General features: G+C 34.7%; 1 protein-coding gene across 3 annotated transcripts in view; it reads left to right on the forward strand.

The window, feature by feature from the left end:
• cry2 (cryptochrome circadian regulator 2) overlaps window positions 1–18,506 on the forward strand; it is a 60,029-nt gene extending 41,523 nt beyond the window's left edge. Inside the window, exons 11-13 of one of the 3 annotated variants that reach the window (XM_039749148.1) lie at window positions 817–940; window positions 1,082–1,109; window positions 17,325–18,506. In XM_039749148.1, coding sequence (XP_039605082.1) covers window positions 817–932 — 116 coding nt within the window. In that variant the 3' untranslated portion in view covers window positions 933–940; window positions 1,082–1,109; window positions 17,325–18,506. Of the gene's footprint in view, window positions 1–816; window positions 941–1,081; window positions 1,110–17,324 lie in introns of those variants that run through there. The other 2 variants (XM_039749138.1, XM_039749157.1) reach the window with 2 other exon arrangements.
• The last annotated feature ends 673 nt before the right edge of the window (window positions 18,507–19,179 follow it).

The raw sequence follows: 19,179 nt of genomic DNA on the forward strand, positions 1-19,179 counted from the left end.
GTATATATTGTCATTTATATGCTGCCCTATTGTACCTTTACTGTCTATTGCTCTTTAATGTATTACTTGCATCCACTGTCTATTGCACTTTACTCTGCTATTTGCACTTTCTGGTCAGATGCTAAACTACATTTTGGTGTACCTGTACAATGACAATAAGTTGAATTTAATGTAATCTAAGTTTCTTCTTCAAGAGTGAGTTTCTTACTTTTCCTTAAGTTCTTTGCTATTCAACTGTGTTCATATGGCTCATACAAAGTTACAAAGGCTGGACAGCTTGATTAATTCCAAAAAACACAGCATGTAAGCATTATTATAAACAACCATCAGCTTCCGATAGATAGACAGTGAGCAGCAGAATGGGTTAGTTGTTATTTTTTTGTCATTTAATCCAAATATTGTATGCATAATTTGGTCCAAAGAACAATACAGTTGATCTGTAGGCCAGTCCTGATTCAGTTTCATTCTGTAAATATGTAAACAGAGAAAGATCAAAGTGTTAATTTAACTGCAGTGGCATTTCAAGCATAATTGCTGTGATGATTTAAGTGCTGATTATATTTGCTGCTCTCTACAGTTCTTCATAGGAAGGTTGATATATAAACTTTGGATAAATGCATGATTATATCTATACTGAAACTTAAGATTTAAATTTGAAAAAGTAGATTTTAAAAAGTACAACATATACATCAGTAAGACAAAAGACATTATGCTTTTATAATGCATGTGCAGTATTTTTATTATATTAATTTTAAGTCTTTGATTTCTTATGATTTTGTTTGTATTTTTGACTTGATTTAAACATGGTATTTTCAGGTAAAGTTTCTCCACTTGGCAAACGTGACAGACCACCTGACCTGGAAATTGATGAAAAATGCACAGACCCCAAGGTTTCATGTTCACACCTAATGGAAGGAAATTTTGAACAGTAAGGTTATAGGTAGGTACTGCACTTTGAATACTTCTTTATTTTACTAAACATACAGTCATTAAAATATATAAAATCAGTGGTTTATAATATTTTAAATTAATGTGCATGAAATAGGTTGGAAATGTTCTGCTATGTTTATTTTCATTGTAGCCAGCAAGCATTTTACCTGAGGCAGAATGTAAGTATGTAGAGCACCTTTAAATACAGTAGTACAGGGATTCTCAAGTGCAGTCTTGGGGTACCTCTGTAGCTGTATGTTTTCAGTCCAACCAATTTTACAAATACATTTTTCAGTCTTACCTCTAAATGATCTGTTTAATTAGTCATTTTCTTCTCTTGTTTTGCATTCAGAAATATGCATTAGTATATTTACATATAAGCGAAATTCAGAAACCTACATTTTTCCCATATCTTTACATGTTTACTTTGCTTTTCCATGTTCTTTTTTCAATACACCTTTTCCTGTGGAGTTTACTCACTTAATTGTTTCCATATACCGATGATTAGGGATGAGCAGCACAGACATGGGTGCAAACGACACTGAATACTAAAGGGAAATGGCTACTATGTTATAAAAGCTTATTTAAAAAAAAGCTTAAATGACTAGAACATAAAAAGATCAAAAGCATAACAGCATAAAAAATAACAAAATCATAAAATGAAAATAAAAGAGCAGTAATTAATATCTCAAACACAAATGCTTATTACATTCCTGTTAAATTTAGCAAACTCATTTTGTCTGCCTTTTTTTGTGGCAATCCAGACACCTGGAAACAGCTTGTTTAATAAAGGCAGGAGTTCAGTTATAGCGAAAGGTGGTTAGGGGGTGAACACTTGCAATTAAGACGGTTTGCAGAATAAAACTTGACAACCACTTTGTTAAGGCTCATGGTCCTAATTAGTGCACAATTTAATGTAATATTGAAATAGCAGCTCTGCTTTAACATTTAGTGTCATTTACACCAGTGTCTGTACTACTCATCATTAATTGTCAGTATTTGTATAAAATTAAAGGAGCAAACTCCATAGAAATAAGAAATATGAACTGAAATGAAAATATTATAAGAAAGTTAAAATTAGTAAAGCAGAATTGTTTAAAATATTCAAATATCATACTAGAGCACTTTTCTAAATGTAGTATAAGAAAAGAAAAAAGACCAGGTAAACAATTAGACTGATGAGACATAAGAGTGACCCACTGATTTGTGCAACAGGTTTAAAAGAAACCTGTAGCCAGGGTGGTACAACAGGACTGAACTTGGGAACTCCTGTAGTAGTATTTTTAAATAAATCATAATCCTGTTATTCACATGAAGAGAAAAAGACACATTTGTGGTAGAAAGTGATCATGAAAAACATAGCTTTTCACATGGCCAGATTAATTGTGCACAAAATAAACAGTGTCTGCTTGGTTTATACTCTTTGATTGGACTATTTTTAAAGGATGGATTTCTTTTATGGGTATATATCTCTCTATTATATTAAAAAATCCTGGGACAAGACAAGACTTTTTTCAGAGAGATAATTTCAAGTCCCGCGAGACAAGACTTTGTGCCAAGAGATTTAACCATGCCGGGGGCAGAAATAAAAGACAAAGAGTAGAAGACAAATTAGAATGTCGTAAAGAGGTTCAAGAATGTTGACGCAATATGCAGGTTTGAGATAATGAAAGCACTTAAATTCGAAAGTCTCAAAAAACTAATAGGAAAGATCACATTAGCACAAACAGAAATTATTACTCGGTGAAATAACAGAACAGCGAAAAGAGATTAAATATATGGACATGGGTGATATGACAGAAGTATGTAGATACTGTTGGCTTTAAAGTTTAAGTCGGAGACTTGTAGATTGTCTAATTTGTGTTGCCATCAGGGAAAGTAGTGTTTCTTCCCCATGAAGTGGCTTATCCATGAGAAATAAAAGATTTGTTATTTGTTGAAAGTGAAATCCACAAATACTACAGGCAAAATATCCGAATCTACGATAATCTGTTCGCGTTTGCATCATTCAATGCTCATAACGTAGATTTACACTATTCAGGACTATACGTGATGAGAATCTGTGGTCCCGCAAATATTAAAGGTACTACAAGTTTAATTTCAAAGAAATCACAATTCGGTCAGGTTTATATTTATGATCATGAAGAAGCAATGCAACATAGAATAGAAAGAGTTAAACGATCGGACGTATTACAATTTCTACATCCAATAATGGATACAAATCCATACATCCAAAAGTATCGCATTTTACACGAAATTAATCTGAAAAATACGGACAAAGAAGTTTCTTGGATTTCTATATTAATCCAAAAGTTCACACGCGCATATATAATAAACCAACATGTGACGAATTGCCAGCGATAATAATTTTGAAAGATGGAGATATCAAAGACTTGACTTGATATTCGTGTTTATGCAAAAGCACAGCACGATTCGTTGCAAGTGGCAGATCCGGGAAATGACGAGCGTGTAGGGCCCACATGGGGGTTGCCGAGCGAAGTGAGCAGGGGGCTGAGCCCCCTAGTACTATATATAAAACTAGCCATGTGCGCCCAACTACGTTGCGCGTGTTAAAGTTGTCTGTGAAGGGCTCCCTGTTTAAACGCGGCTTCCAGTTGTGAACTGGGCCCTTCGTCGCACAGCATTATGATTTTTTATAAGGGAAACAAAATTACAAAAGAAAACCCTTGGATATTGATTTGATAGGAACGGCCTACTCGGAATCACTGTCCGCAAAGTAATTATGTGGTGGTGTAGGAGCATTTCTGCTTCTGTCCGTTCGCAGTCCGTCTCATTTTCACGACGCTATGGTTTCCTCTCACGATGTCTTCTCAACCTTTGTCCAATCTCGCAGTTTGCTTTGTGGCAATCCAAAGAGTAAGGCAATATACACGGAGCAATAGTTATAAAAGGGGGACACATAGATATCCAGGCTTTTTAAAGCATAAACAGGGATCACTTCACTGACATGTGAGCAAGCCACGGTACAATTGTGAGACGCGCAGCAATCGTCGGCTACAACGTAACAATAAGAATTTCCAGAACGTGCTGTTACGTTGTCATTCATTTTACCCACTGCCTTTCTTTCATGCATTTGTTACGTAGGCACATACCTTTTATCTTCGGCAATCTCATTCTCTAACCAGGCCTCAGGAGCTAACCAGTGTAACACTGACCACCACCCCTTTCATTATTCCGGCACATTGTTGACATCTGTGGGTAACACCAACGTACTAAACTGGAAGGTGGCCTACACGTGCGTGGAATTCGCGGACAAACAAAGATCAAGATCTAAATGAAGATCTCTTTAGTTAATTTAAAGCACAACAATTTGTTTAGTTTTAATGTCTGTGTTTTGAGGTGTGACTGGAGTACTACAGTCTTCAGTAGTATAAGCCTGGAGGAGATTCTTAATGCAATGCCTATGTTTTAGCTGTCTCTCTACTGCCATCTAATGCTTCTTCTTCTAATTCATTCGCGGACTACAAAGATCAAGATCCAAATGAAGATTATATATAGAAATACTTAGGGACCTATGTAGATGGTAGTCATAATTTGTAGGACTCTTTTTCTTTGTAATCTATGTATACAAACAATGAGATGTGGAAATGTATTCAGTTTTTATGTATACGTCCACTAATGTGCCCAGCCTACTATATAATAATAAAAATACAGTATGAAAATTGAAATGGAACATGAAATATTTTACATATATTTTATTATGCATGTTGTTTCAAATTTAAGAATTTCACCCACTTCACAGAAATACTGCTTTTTGGTTTCAGAGGTTAGAGCTTTACCTACAAGTTTTTTGTTATATGTGTGCGGTGACTTTTAGTCATAACTTAATTTGCTGTATATTTAGTAGTTATATGGTGATAAAAGTCTGTTTTCTTAATGGCCAGGAGGATTTGAATTAAAATAAATGAGATCACAGTTATAAAAAGCTGTATAGAAATAGGATACTGATTAAAAGAAATCTGGCTGAAACTTACTAACACTGATGACTTTAATATAACACATATACATCTACAAAAGAAATTTAAGGAGAGTGGTGGTTCAGATGTGAGGAGGGACAAACTTTTGTGAGGATATTTGGCTTTAAATAGAAAGTTTCAAGGACAGAGATGTGACACTGGGTGAGCCTAGTAGACTTTAAAAATTAGGTAGTAGTGATTTATTATACTTTAAACAACAAGTTAAATGGCCATACTTAGATAATGAGTAGAATTAATTAATCAAATATAAACTGGGAATACCCAATATGTAAAGAAAACCTTTAAAAATATTTTATAGGGCTTTTTCACTTTAATGTAGTAAAGTGCTATACAGAATGGAAGCCAGTATTGAACTAATTTAAGGTAACATTCTCAAACAGGTTTAATCCCGGTAAGACCTTTTTTGTGAATGAGAGGAAGAGCCTATCCAGGCACACTCGTGCACACTTTCACACTCGTGCAGACATCAATTTGGAATCACCAGTAAACCTAATTTGCACATCTTTGGGGATATGGGAAAATTGAGCTTGTCTAACTTCTTTTTATGTTAACAGATTAACAAATCAACAGCAACCTTGCATTTCTTTCAAAACTACAACCACAAATTAATGTAAAGCACAATGAATTGCGAAGGTGAAACATCACAATTGAGAACTCTAAAAAGACCCAAACACATAAATGCAGACAATGCCCTGTTCCATAGTGCAGATGTTTAGGGGGCTTGATGAAGTTTTAAATGATGGTAATTTGAATAAGCAGGTGTTGGTAACAAAATTAAAAGGTAATGCCAAAATCCTTAAGTAAATGTTATGTTTGTTGTTCATTTTTTTCCATGTGCCCATTCCCCATCTTGAAACCTTCACATAATTCAACCAATTACTCTATGGCAAGAACATCTGTTATTAATTAAGGGCCTTTTACACACTCCTTAGACTACAGAATGGTTTAGGGCTGTAACTAATGATAATTTTGATAATCGATTAGTCAATTAGTTGGATTGTAAAAAAAAAAAAATGTATTTGAAATTAATCACAAAATTCATGAAATGGAACTTTTCACCAAATAAACAGATATGTATCAAATTTTCAGAAATGTATTTTTAAATGAACTAGATTTTTTTAAACAAAATATAGTTTTTACATAGCATTTATAATATATTGAAAACTAGCAAAACACCCGCGCTTCGCAGCGGTGAAGTACTGCCCTAAAATGTTTATTAAGAAGAAAATTAAACCTTTTTAAACTGAGGGAAAATATACCAATAATTATTTGTTAAGGATCTCTGTATACCACATTGTGAGTTCGGCCCTCGGTTGTAATATGACCAAGCTTTGCGCTGAGCTTACTCTTGAGCATGCAATGTACAGTTAGCCATGTGAACAGTAATCTTGTTTCAAATCTCATAGCTTTGATTGCTGCTGTCATAATCGGTTTGAGTTTCATGGTTTGTTTCAATTACGACAGTATTTGTAGGACTTGTGTTGAAGAGACATCCGGCATCTGTCAAGCGTTGTAAGTATACAACCGGCTTCATCGATAACTTCACATCCAGCTTTTAAGAGTTTAAACATTCATAAACATCAAAGTGTCCACTACTGAAATTGTCACCTGTGAATCTAAAATGTTTAAGAGGCATTGGTAGTTGTCGAAAGGTGTAAAATATTTTGCCATTTCGGTACACTTGAAAGCGACAACCGAAGAATTCAGCGGCAGCCATCAACTCACATGCAGATGCATAGGTAAAGGGCTTAAGCATTTCACTCTTATAGTGCTCCTGTGTAGTATAATTATCTCCTGTACTATCATCAGTCCACACCTTGAACCTGTCCCAGTCATTCCATACATAAGACACAATGTTCCTCCGGATATCAAGAGTAAGCCTGATATGGCCGTGCAATATGTAACAAAGAGAATGGAAAAGGCAGGTGCCATCTCCGGGCATGGAAACCACTCGGTAAGTGACAGTTCTTTGATCGATGGTGATCACCTTGATAGAAATGTTAATGGGGGTACAGTTGGAACGATAAAGGAAATGGGTACCTGAACAATGTAAAGTAAGTCTAAATTACCTACACAACAATTATAATCATAATAAATGAACAATAAAACAGCAGAGAAGCTGTGGATTAAATAAAAAGTCTGTAGTTATCAGCAGGGAGACGTGAATCCCGTGGCAAAGCAAGGAAGGAAATGTAGAGACAGGAGCGACGGACGGCCTTATATAGGCAGGCAGCCAGCCAACAACATGGGAAGTGTTGGGATGGGGGACCCAACGCCGCCTCACACGGTGACCGAGCTGCAGGCTATGGACGTATATATGTAACTAAGTAGGATTCAGTTAGCGTTGGGAACCTGCGTACCAAATTTCTTGAAGATGGGCCCATAAGTAACAAAGACCGTTGAAAAGTTCAATATGGCGGCTGACAGTGGCATCATACCACCGAAATCAGTACGTACATTGGTTTCAGTTAGCACAGGGAAGCCGCCTACCAAATTTCGTGAAGATGGGGCCATAAATAAGAAAGTTCAACATGGCGGGCGTTGTTGACTGTTATGACCGTTACGCGTAGAATTTCGAAATGAAACCTGCTTAACTTTTGTAAGTAAGCTGTAAGGAATAAGCCTGCCAAATTTCAGCCTTCTACCTACACGGGAAGTTGGAGAATTAGTGATGAGTGAGTGAGTCAGTGAGGGATTTTCCTTTTATTAGTATAGATAAATAGTAATAAAGGTGGTGCATTAGTAGCGGTAAGGAGATTGTGGGTTTGCTTCCCGGGTCCTCCCTGGGTGGAGAGCGATTTGAGTAAGTGAAAAAAGTGCTAGAATTATTACTTAATCATTCGTCTTTTTTGTGTCTGGAAACATTTTACCCATGCAGATTCTTTGGCACATTTGCCTGCAGCCAGCATACTAATAGTATGCTATTAGATTTTCACGTTTTAAAACTGTGATCCTGACACAAAATCTGTTTATACTGGCTACTCTAAGCTTCTTGCAGCAACACTTGTACATTATCACATCTTCCTTTGATTGTATAAAAGCCATTTGAAGTCTGATAGCCAATTAGTCTGGAATTGTTGCTTTTCCACACCGCTCTTGCCTTTTCACTTGAAATGAGCAATATGCTTGTCAGTCACAGTTGCTATGCTCTTGGATTCACTGGTGCGTTTTTGATTTCCTTTATACACGAGGCTGTAATAAAAAAAAAAAAAAATTTGTACAGACAGGGACATACGCTTTTTCACAGCCATTTTTGTATGCATACACAGGCAACCGTTACACGTAAATGCAAGCATGTAATATAGTACCATAATTTAGCAGTCTGATTGCGTCAAAAATACATATATATGGCAAGTGAAAATCTGAACATTTACTGGCTGGTGGCTAATAACACACGTTAGTCACTTATCATAAAACTTTGTCAAATATGCTAGAGTTTTATTTGCATTGTAGAGAGCTGGACTATGACTTGAATTATTCCTTACTTCAAACCGAATGTCATATCATTATGTCTAGCCTAGCAAACACTGCCTTATGCATCAGTATCACATAATGCTGAATCAACATTCAACTTACTGGGATAACGGTGAGTTGTCCTCCTCCACAGAGCCTGTAACCGTACGTGTCCTGTTCAAATGTTTGTTCCTCTCTGTTGTGCTCTTGTGTCTTTTCCGACACTTGCTTACTGTATGTCTTTTACTCTCTCAAAAGTATAGTAATCACGAAAAAAATTTGACCTCGAGATTTTGATGAACCTCCATGTTTCATGCGCTCCTGAACACGTTCTGACAATTTTTGCAATTATGTCTTTGTGTGTCTGTATGTATATACGGAAACATAACTTGGGAATGCTTTGAGCTAGATAAATGAAATTTGGCATATGGGTGTTATATTTAAATGTTAGTTTTCTATAAACTTTAGGGCAACAACATACGTCAACCGGAAGTGGTACTTTACCTTAACACATTCCAAACATTTTTAAATGAACTGGTACATAGTTTAAATAAACAATTAATTGAAATTTTGTATAGTAGTTTTTGCATTATAAGAAGAGAAAAATAATTGAAATTTTATATCATCATTAGTTAGGGTAAGAAACACATAGATATTGAACTTCCATCTTAATCAGATAACCGGAAATGATATCTTAACAGGCCTCATAAGTATTACATATGCACAACCTACCATTATATAAATAGAGATACAATAAATAATTTAAATTATGTATGATCATTACTTAGATATAAAATTTGATCTTGATCAGGGGACTGGAAGTGGTATTATTACTGACCACAAAAACAATCAGATTTGAAATTTCAGTTTGATCGCATTTCTGTAAGTAGTTCTTTGCCATATAAACTTGCTTTATAAACAAAGATAAGTGATTGTAATTTTGTAAGAAGCACACAGATGTGATGTTTCATTATAAATTGACAACCGGAAGTGGTATCTACTTTAGCTGAACAGGTATAACAAAAGTAGAGAAGAATCCAAATTTTGTATTGCTTTTACGTGTGGTGTTTTACAAAAGACTGGCAATTTGGCACTCCTCAATCCCCTTAACAAAATAACTTATAGTTTGTATACACAAAAGGTTATCAATTCATTGGTGAAATTACACAACCTAGTATGTATTTGTGTTCAAAACTTATCTTTTATGATTGGCTACATATGAACTCTTAACAGTTGATAAGTTTGTTTTTCATTGTTACACATTACTTTGTCAATGAAGGAAATTAGTTTTATCGGTAATTTAATAAAATATATTAAGATCAATGAAATCATTGTTTTATGTTTTTTCTGGTAAGAGATCATTTTTAAATAAAATATAGATATTATTTAAAAGTTTGAAATTTACATACCGTACCTTTCTGATTTGCCCTACGCATTTACTTTTTTGTCCTTACATTTAATTCAACAAATTGTATTCATATATGTTTTGATCTTTCATCAGTTTTGTACTGTTCGTGAATTAATTGACATTTCTTCTCATTTTTGGTATTTTTCAGATTGCCTGAAATTTTTTTTTTTACCTACATTTAATTTTTTATATGAAAATCAGAGTTAAAAAGCAAACAGCATTGCAGAGGCAGAAGAAAATTAGTCAGTTGCATACACCTTTACGCTCTCATTTTTCATATAAATAGAATGAAAGAATTAAAGACAGGCCTAGAATAATATATAATTGTGGGAATATCTAATTATTCATCTTATTTAGTAACAGTTTAATAACTATGTTGTGCATGTTATTATTTTTAACTGTTATTTAACTTATTAACAATGCAAAGAAATTACATGGTACAATCACAAAATAACACTTTAATTGGAAATGTATCTAATCCGGTAAAAGAACTATTAAATAAACTTGAAAATAGAACAGGTACAAGTTTTGTTTCACAATCTGACATATTCATACAATTACAGTATTATATAATCTCAGCATATACAAGAAAGTCGAGTGGAAAACAATCCAGATTTTTTCAAATGTGTTCATAACTGAAGAAAGTAGTGACGCAATTGCGCGGCACAACATACTTGGCCTAATAACATAATTAACTAATCGATGAAAGTTATCATTGCAAACATTTTTAATAAATGATTATTATTGATAATGTTGATTTGTTGTTGCAGCTCTAGTACAGCTACATCTAACTGTAATTTACAAAGTATGTTTTAATTAGAGTGTCAGGCTGCCACTTTAACGTATAACTTTTTCAAACAAGACAAATACCTTATGTGAATTTCACCTTACTTTTTCCTATATGTGTGTTGGGTTGAAGGGTGAGAACTCTAAAATGGCGTCCTTATTTCAGAAACAAGTTGATAGTGTCTTAAATTATTTTTCCCCACTTCATGTTGGCCTCCAGGCAGCAAGTGTTAATAGCTTCAATTTAAGGATTATGTGTGTGGTTGTGAATATGTCTCCTTGATGTATGACTTTCTCAAACAGTCTACGGGCATACACTTTTTTCTGAACTCATCTGCCACTGATTTCAAGTCAGTCTCTTTTATAGCTGTATCATCTGCTGCAGTTTTTATGTTCAGCTGATTATCTACACTTGGTAATTTGTTTCTGCCAGTTGCAACATGGTGTCTGCAGCCTCCTTCTTGTTCTTTTTCTGTAAGTGACAAACTGAGATGCAATAAGAGCAGCTAAATATCAGCTCTAATCAACTTATGCTGGAATAAAGTAGTGATTCTTCAGCCCGGATATGAAAGCTAATACTAAAGGTGTATCGAGCATCTTTCCATAGCTTCAGGGTCCTGCAGCTAATAGCTTGACTTTTCACTGTTGTTTTATTAATTCTTAAAAAGTTCAGTAGGCTAGCATCTTGATCATAATATGTACACTGGTTTGTATATAATGATAAATTCAGTGAGTGAGTAGGGCCCAGGCCATTTAAAGCTTTATATATAAAAAAGAGGATTTTGAAATCTGCCCCATGCTTAAGTCAAGTGTAAGCACTTAAAGACAGGAGTTATATGGTCAAACTTTCTAGTTATGCTATTGATTCTCCAATAAAGCCTGGCTACAGACCTCCTGTGGCAGGCTTGAACAGCAACAGGACTTCATTCTGAGGCCTGTGGCTAGAGTGTGATGTGGCAGTGCTGTCCTGAAAATGTGCCATTCAATGGGTCCACAGGACTAAATCATTCATTTATTGGATAAATGTTTGTGTGTATGTTTGGGCAGATATCTTAAAAATAAATAAACAGGTATGTATGTATTTCACTAATAAAGCCTTTTATTATAAATTAATGAACATAACATGAGTATTTTTAGATATTTAATTGTAACATTGTCTCATGCAAATATACTACAGTGAACCCTCGTTTATCATGGTTAATCCGTTCCAGACTCTACCGTGATAAATACATTCTCGTGAAGTAGGATTCTTTATTTATAAATCACATATTTTTGCAGTTACAGTATAGAAAACCTGTTTACGACCTTCTAAATACGTTTTTTAACATTATTAGAGCCCTTTAGACATGAAATAACACACTTTAGTCACCATTACACTTGTATTACCCAATATATTAGAGAAAATAAGACATATTAGACGTTACAAATATCATATTATTACTAGGCTCACCCGCCTTTTAAGGCGACCGACTTTTATCCTCAATTTGTGTGCGCTCCATGTGTACATCAGGCATGTAAGTGTGGGGAATGAGAACATCAAAGTGCCCATTCATAACATCTCCCGAAAACCCAAAAGTTTTTTTTATCCCCTCGAGTGCCTGTCCAAAGTCATACAATGTCAGCCCGAATCTGTACCGCTAAAGACGGAGTTTCATGCACTAAATAAGCTATAGATGAGAATAAGCAAGCACCATCTCCCCTGATATTTACTACGCGGTGAGGCATCTGTACTCCATCAACATTAATTATTTCCAGAGACATAATTTTGTCTATTTTTCTAGCGCATCGCGCACAAAAGCAAGGGAACAATGGGAGCACCAGAACTATGCTCACATCGCGTCGCTTCGTACCGCAAGCCGTAAGTAGTAAGTCTGTGATAAGCGGAATACCGCTACGCTTTGCACTCACAGGACGGAAGGACAATCCTGACTGCTTTTATATAGTAGGTTATTGTACTGTACATTTAATTACACACACAGTTCTTACACACAACCACTAACCTATGAAGGCACAATCTCAGTGGTAGAGTCTTCAGATGGTGCAGTATCTTCAGCAGATGCATCATTGTCTTCTTCCACTGAAGGAGAACTAAGAGTAGGCAGTGGGTATTTGGGTGCGCGGCTGAAGAACATCTTGATAGGCAGTTGTTGGCGCTGTCTTTTCATATGCGTGAGGAGGTTTTTGTAGGTTGCCATCTTTGATCATATCCAAGAGTTTCACCTTCTCCTGCATAGTAAGCATCTTCCTCCGGCACTTAGTTTTATTGTCAGAAGGCTTAGAAAAAGAAGCACGTTTAGGAGCCATCGTGGGGCTTAGATAAAAGTTCTCACAAAGCGCATGCGTAGTGACGTAAGCGTGTATGAAAAAAAATTGCGATAGAGTGAAGCCGCGAAAGTCAAAGTGTGATATAGCGAGGGATCACTGTATATTTAACACTCGTACATTTGGTATTAACTGGTTAAGTACACATGCAATGTGACTAGTGTTAAGGAAATGTACATATTATAATCTGTCTTTTGTTGTTGAAGTCATACACATGTTCATTTTTGATATTAAACTTTATCACAAAGTCCTCATTTGGACGTAGCTTACCAGGGTTGGGAAATGTTCACACACTCCAATAACTTGCCAAGGCAGAGTAATGGTGCAGGTCTGTTCAATGCTCCCTGTTCATTTTGGGAGCCTCTTGAACCCCAACCGTCAATAGTCATAACCACGATGAACCAGGCAAATGAGAAAACACACATGTATCAAGGTGTGGGTGCATGAGTAATTAATGCTTTTATTAAAAACCATCAGCAGATCCAAACGATGTTCAAATGAATACTGCAGTGCTTCAACTAATAATATTCTAAAAACAGTGTCAGTATGGAGGTTAAAACCAACTCAATAGTAGAGTCACTTACACAGCCGGTCACTCCAGCTCCCAAAACACACTCAGTTGTTTATCTATGCAGTTCTGGAGTAAACTAATTATGTCAATATTGAAATGTGATAATCCCTTCTAGAAGCATCTTGCAAACATAAATTTCTCTCACTCTGCAACCGTTAAATTAAAACCCCATCCTTTCACCCATCTATGGTGTGCACTTGGAACATAAGAGATAGTTATCAGGAATGATTTGCTACGTAGGTGTATCTCAGGATACTGTTGGCAAATCCCCAGAATTTAGCTTGAAGGAAACGCCACTTGAGAGGTAAAAAAAGATTGAAAATACCAGGCACACTAGTTAGTTGCCCACGCATTTATATCCCACAGCTATCCAAGCAGGCCTTTCCAGTGCTAATCTGTGTTTTCTTTTTTATTTACTCTATTCTCTAAATAAAGAATGCCTCAGGTTCATACTTCTGTGTCTCTCAATCTGTTTTAAGTTTATGGTGAGTCTGTGGAAGCACGTTCATAGGATCTGAACTCCCATCTATCTTATGGTAGTTATAATAATATGGGGACACAATATTGATCAGACTCTTATGTTTTTATTAAATACATAGCATTTTTTGGACATAATTAAAAGTTCACATAAAGAAATGCAAAAAGGTTTATTAAACATACAGACAGATTAGTATTGAACATCTTATTTGGTAACAGTTTAATTAATATCGTGGAAAAGAAAATTCATTAACTTGCCTAAAGCAAAGTTTCATTTTTGCATATTGTATATATGTTTTATACAGACAAAATGTGCTTAAGAGTGTCAAAACAAAAGCAATAGATTCAATTTTGAAGACAACACTAAAATGTATAACTTACAGATTGAATTAGATTTTCAGTTTCAAAATTGCTATGAAATGCAAATGAAAAAAATCATATTTCCATTACTGGGATTTAACTTACTTTCCAGTCTGCCTGATTTCTTGAAGCACAGTGATTAACTTAAAATATATTTCAGGAAAGTTAAAAAGGCATCACTAGTAGGGATGTCACAATGCTAGCATTTTTGTATTTAATAACAATACCAGTAAAAAATTCATGATACTCAATGCCAGTTTGATACTACAGCAAAAATAAAAATTCCATTCAACCACTTTTTATTAAAAAGTATCTCTATAAAGATAAAAATATTGTTCATTTCTTAGTAGAATATAAAATATCAAAATACTAACAGTAACAATAGATTTAAATACTGATATATCAGTATTTAAGTAGTGACTGAAATATAATTTAAGTAAACTAGTATTGACATTCATAAATATCAAAATGCAATGCAGATTTTGAGTTTTAATGTGTGATAGACATGGGGATTCCCACACTATTACAAATGGGGTTACCTGATTTATCTTACCATGTGTACATTCTAAATGTATATGTGACATTTTCTCTCCAAAAATATTCCATAAAAGATTATTATAGCTACGTGTTAAATTAGCAGATTACAAGATAATTCAGGATATTTTCATTTAAACAAACTCTTTTCAGCTGTTTTTCCAGCAACATGTCAAAGAATTACTCTGTTAGGTTTGCAGCATTTGCTGTTATAAGATTAGTATTTGCATTATTAGCTGGTTAAAAAACTTGAAAACAGCAATATTTAACGAAGGATTCAAATTGATTCAGTTTTCAAATGTCTCAAAATCCTGGTGCTTTAATTATCCAAATTTCTCCCTCATTTTTTGTATTTGTACAAACTTTCAGTCTTCCTGTGTGAAATCAATCGTGGCATTTTTACATTAACTCTTTCAGGGTGGATGTTGACTTTTGTCAAAAGGAGGGGTTGATGGTGGTAATAAACTGTAAATGGTGAATTAGCTTCAATGGTTTGACTGTGATTCTCTGCACTCAAGTGTGAGTGCCGAGGAGAAAACAACAGCAAAAATGGCATCGATATCTGGCGAGAGATCGAAGCAAATGCGTAAAGCAAAATACTCTGTGGATGATGTTTTGCAATCATCGCTGAATTGGACTCTGACCTATCGGACTCCGATTTTGATTCAAGTGATCAAAAACAAATATGAGGTACCAGCATCAGCTGATCAGTCCCCTGATGATCATGGTGCAGAACAGGTTTGTGTAGCTGATGTACCTACAACAACGATTGCCTGACAGGGCCGCCACTTATAATAACAAGGTACAAACCGGATTGAGATGCACTGATCGCCACAACCAACCCGCACCACGTGAAGACCACCTGGCAGCCAGCCTGCTACATGTTCCTAGCGAACTAGCAGCCACGGCACACAGCAGGAGACATTTTATGTTGATTTCTGTGTGAAACCATTGCTTTGTGTGCTTTTTTGTTTGGAAGAAAAAAAAATCAGCCCTCAAAAGAGTTAATCTGTTATTTCAAACTCTTGTACAACTGTTTGCGTTTTGTTGTTCTTAATATGTCTTATATAATTAATCAGACCTTGTTATTGCTTATCTTGTATAAATATCCAGACTTAGAATATTAAAAAGGCATATCTTATCTGCAGTGTAACTGGTAGATTTAATTTTAGTCACCAACATACCATTTAAATATATGGCATGTGCTTTCACTACATCTGTGACGCTTTAGGAGTTATACTCATGAACATTATCGTTCACAGACAGTTAAAGTACAGAACACTTTTTCAATAGTCATTTATTCAAACACAGGAAGTTCGCAGGGGTGTGTTTTATCACCATTACTGTTTACTCTGTACACAAGTGACCTGAGACAGAACAATGACCACTGATCCATTCAAGTATGCAGATGACACCATGCTCATAGGATGCAAATGGGGAGGATGAAAGCCACTATCTAAATCAAGTGGAGTGTATAGTAAACTGGTGCAATAAAAACTCTCTCACTCTGAATGTAAAAAAGACCAAAGAAATTATATTTGATTTAAAATCTATATGTCTATATGAAATCTGTATGTTCACTCAATGTAGTTCTGGGAGAGGAGGTAGAAATAGTGACTGAATATAAATACTTATGAACTAACCTAGATAACAATCTTAACTGGAATACGAATACAAAAAAAATTATTCTGTAAATGCAACCAGCGCTTACTTCTCCTCCATAAACTCAAACTATTTAAAGTAGACAAGGACCTCATGTTGTCTTTTTATCGCAGTATGATCCAGTCTGTGATCACTTTTAGTTTCATTGCCTGGTTTAATAGTCTGACAAACCAAAACTCAAAAAAGCTCCAGCAGATTACGAAGTATGCAGCTAAAGTTATTGGGGCTGATGTGGATGATTTGACTAGTGTGTGTCAGAGGGCAATGTTAAAGAAACTGGAAATCATCTCAACTAATGACAGACATCCATTACATGAAGAACTAAAGTTCAGTAAATCAGGAAGGACAGTCGCTTTGACAACCCACAGAAATCGCTCCAGAAACTCCTTTCTTTTTAGTGCCATATGACTTTTGAATAACAAATATCGGAGATAATGATTAAGGTTTTGATATATATCCTGTAACCTTTTTTTTTTGGTGTAAATATGTATTATCTAACTGCCTTACCTTAACCTTTCTTGTTTCTATTTGTCTGTTTTTTTCATTATGTCTGTTATTAGATGCAACTGAGAAGGCAAATTTCATGTTTTCTTGTGTAAACATGACTAAATAAAGAAACCTTGAACCTTATCACCTCCAGATATGGCATGTGAAAAAGTAATTGGCCTAGCCTTTGCATGTTGGTGTACCTCTAAGCTTCTGAGTTTATTCGAAAAGCATTTGCGTATATTACCTTGTATGATTAACATATTGAAGGCATACAGGTTTTTTCCCGTAATTTCTTTACAGTTCTAATCTCATTTCTCTTTTTTCTAATTTTCAGAATTTCTTCTACGAATGTCTACCTGCAGTTGGGCAACATGTCATCCTGCAGCTTTCCTCTCACTTAAAGGAAAAACAATCTTAAGCATTTTGGATCTTTCTGTTATATGTGTGATGTACACAATTGCTATATACTTGTACAGCAAGAGAAAAATATTTTTGAGTAATGAGCCTAGTGCTGTTTGTTTCAAAATTAGCCTAAAATGTCCTACGGACAAAAAAGAAAAATTTAAGTGGAGTCAAAGTTACTGCAGTGGTATAGTTTAGAACATGCTGTATGCTTCAGGAAAAATGAGCCTGAATGACTTCTGTGGATTGTACAGCTGGTTATTCTTTCTGAGTGGTGAGAAGGTGTGCAAAATATATTTAGTAATTGCCTAGATTCAGTATTCTGCATCATTCTAAAGCACTAATGACACATTTAATATTTACCTTTTAATGTTTAAAACTGCAATTATCAAAACTATTAATTTAATGGCATTCTCTGCAATAAAGTACAGCTTTACATGTTCTGATGACATTTTAATACACATATCTCATATAAATCTAGAATATACTACAAATTAGTCTGTTCTTTTTTGATGTCAAAAGTTTATCAAATACACATTCTAATAGACAATAAGTGCTATTGAAAACATTTGCTGGAGAAAATTCTCAGTGATGATATCAAATTCAATCAGCTTCTGAATGCCTACTTTTTGGAAATATCCTGATAAATGTTTTGGGGGCTTCTTAATTCTGTTAAATGATGGTTATGTATGTTTTATTTCCTTTTTTCTAGTTTAAAATAAACACCATGACAAGATTTTAAATTGTTTAGTAGCAGCACAACATAATGGCATGATGCCAATAGGAATACATTATACCATAAAATAATCAGTTATTGCAAAATTCTCTGAGTTTGTTCAACAATGTAAGAAAGTGTTATTTTCTCAGAAAACTATTTTTAAAATATAATTTGAAATATGATTGGTTTTAGAATGTTGAAAATGTACAAACTTTCTGTCAATGTGTGTTTGTAAAATAATATGTTAAATGATTTTTTTCTGCAGGGAAAACAGGAAACATTGGTTACTTATTTTTTTACTGTTTGAATAAGCAGTTAATAAAATATTTAAATTATTTTTTTAAGTTTAAAATGTAAAATGCTTGCAATAAATTCTATGTCAATGTGTTTCAATAACCTGTGTGTTTCTTTCTCGCTTAACTAATGAAAAAAGATTTTAGATTGAAAACTTGTGTTCCCTAATTGAGATCTCTCTTTTTTTTCAATTATTTAGGAATTCTAAAGGTGTTCTCACACTCATACTATTAGCTTTGTACTGAATCAGTACACGATCAGCTCATTTTTTTCAGCCTCCAGTTAGTTTGGTTGCTTTTCACACAGCAAAATTTCAAACCAACCACATTGTAACGATAAACACCACATGGCAGATTGTGGACTTCTTTTTTTGGAATTTTGTTTTTTTCCTTGGGAAATTTGTATTAAAGGCTTGATGGGAGCTGTGCTTCTGCACCACCACATTTACGTAATTATGTGGTTTGTTTACCAAATACAGGCCTGTGAGCTGAATACCTGTTATCTGATTACTAGTAAGTACATCAAAATGATGGGTTACTTTGTCACAGAGAACACATTTTATCTAGGTGACTGTGCAGAAGAAAGTAGTAAGCCCTGGTGAGAGTATACAGTGATGTGGTTCAATTTCGTTTAGACAGTGAACATATTAGGTGACTTTAATTTCACTTTATGATCTTGTATATTTACTTTTTAGTAGCTTACTATATGAACGAGACCTTTATCTAGTTTATGTCAAATCACATCTTAATGTTTACCTTTGAATAGTTTGATTGAC

This window comes from Polypterus senegalus, chromosome 1 (genome assembly GCF_016835505.1).
Source record: "Polypterus senegalus isolate Bchr_013 chromosome 1, ASM1683550v1, whole genome shotgun sequence".
NCBI classification, from domain to species: Eukaryota; Metazoa; Chordata; class Cladistia; order Polypteriformes; family Polypteridae; genus Polypterus; species Polypterus senegalus.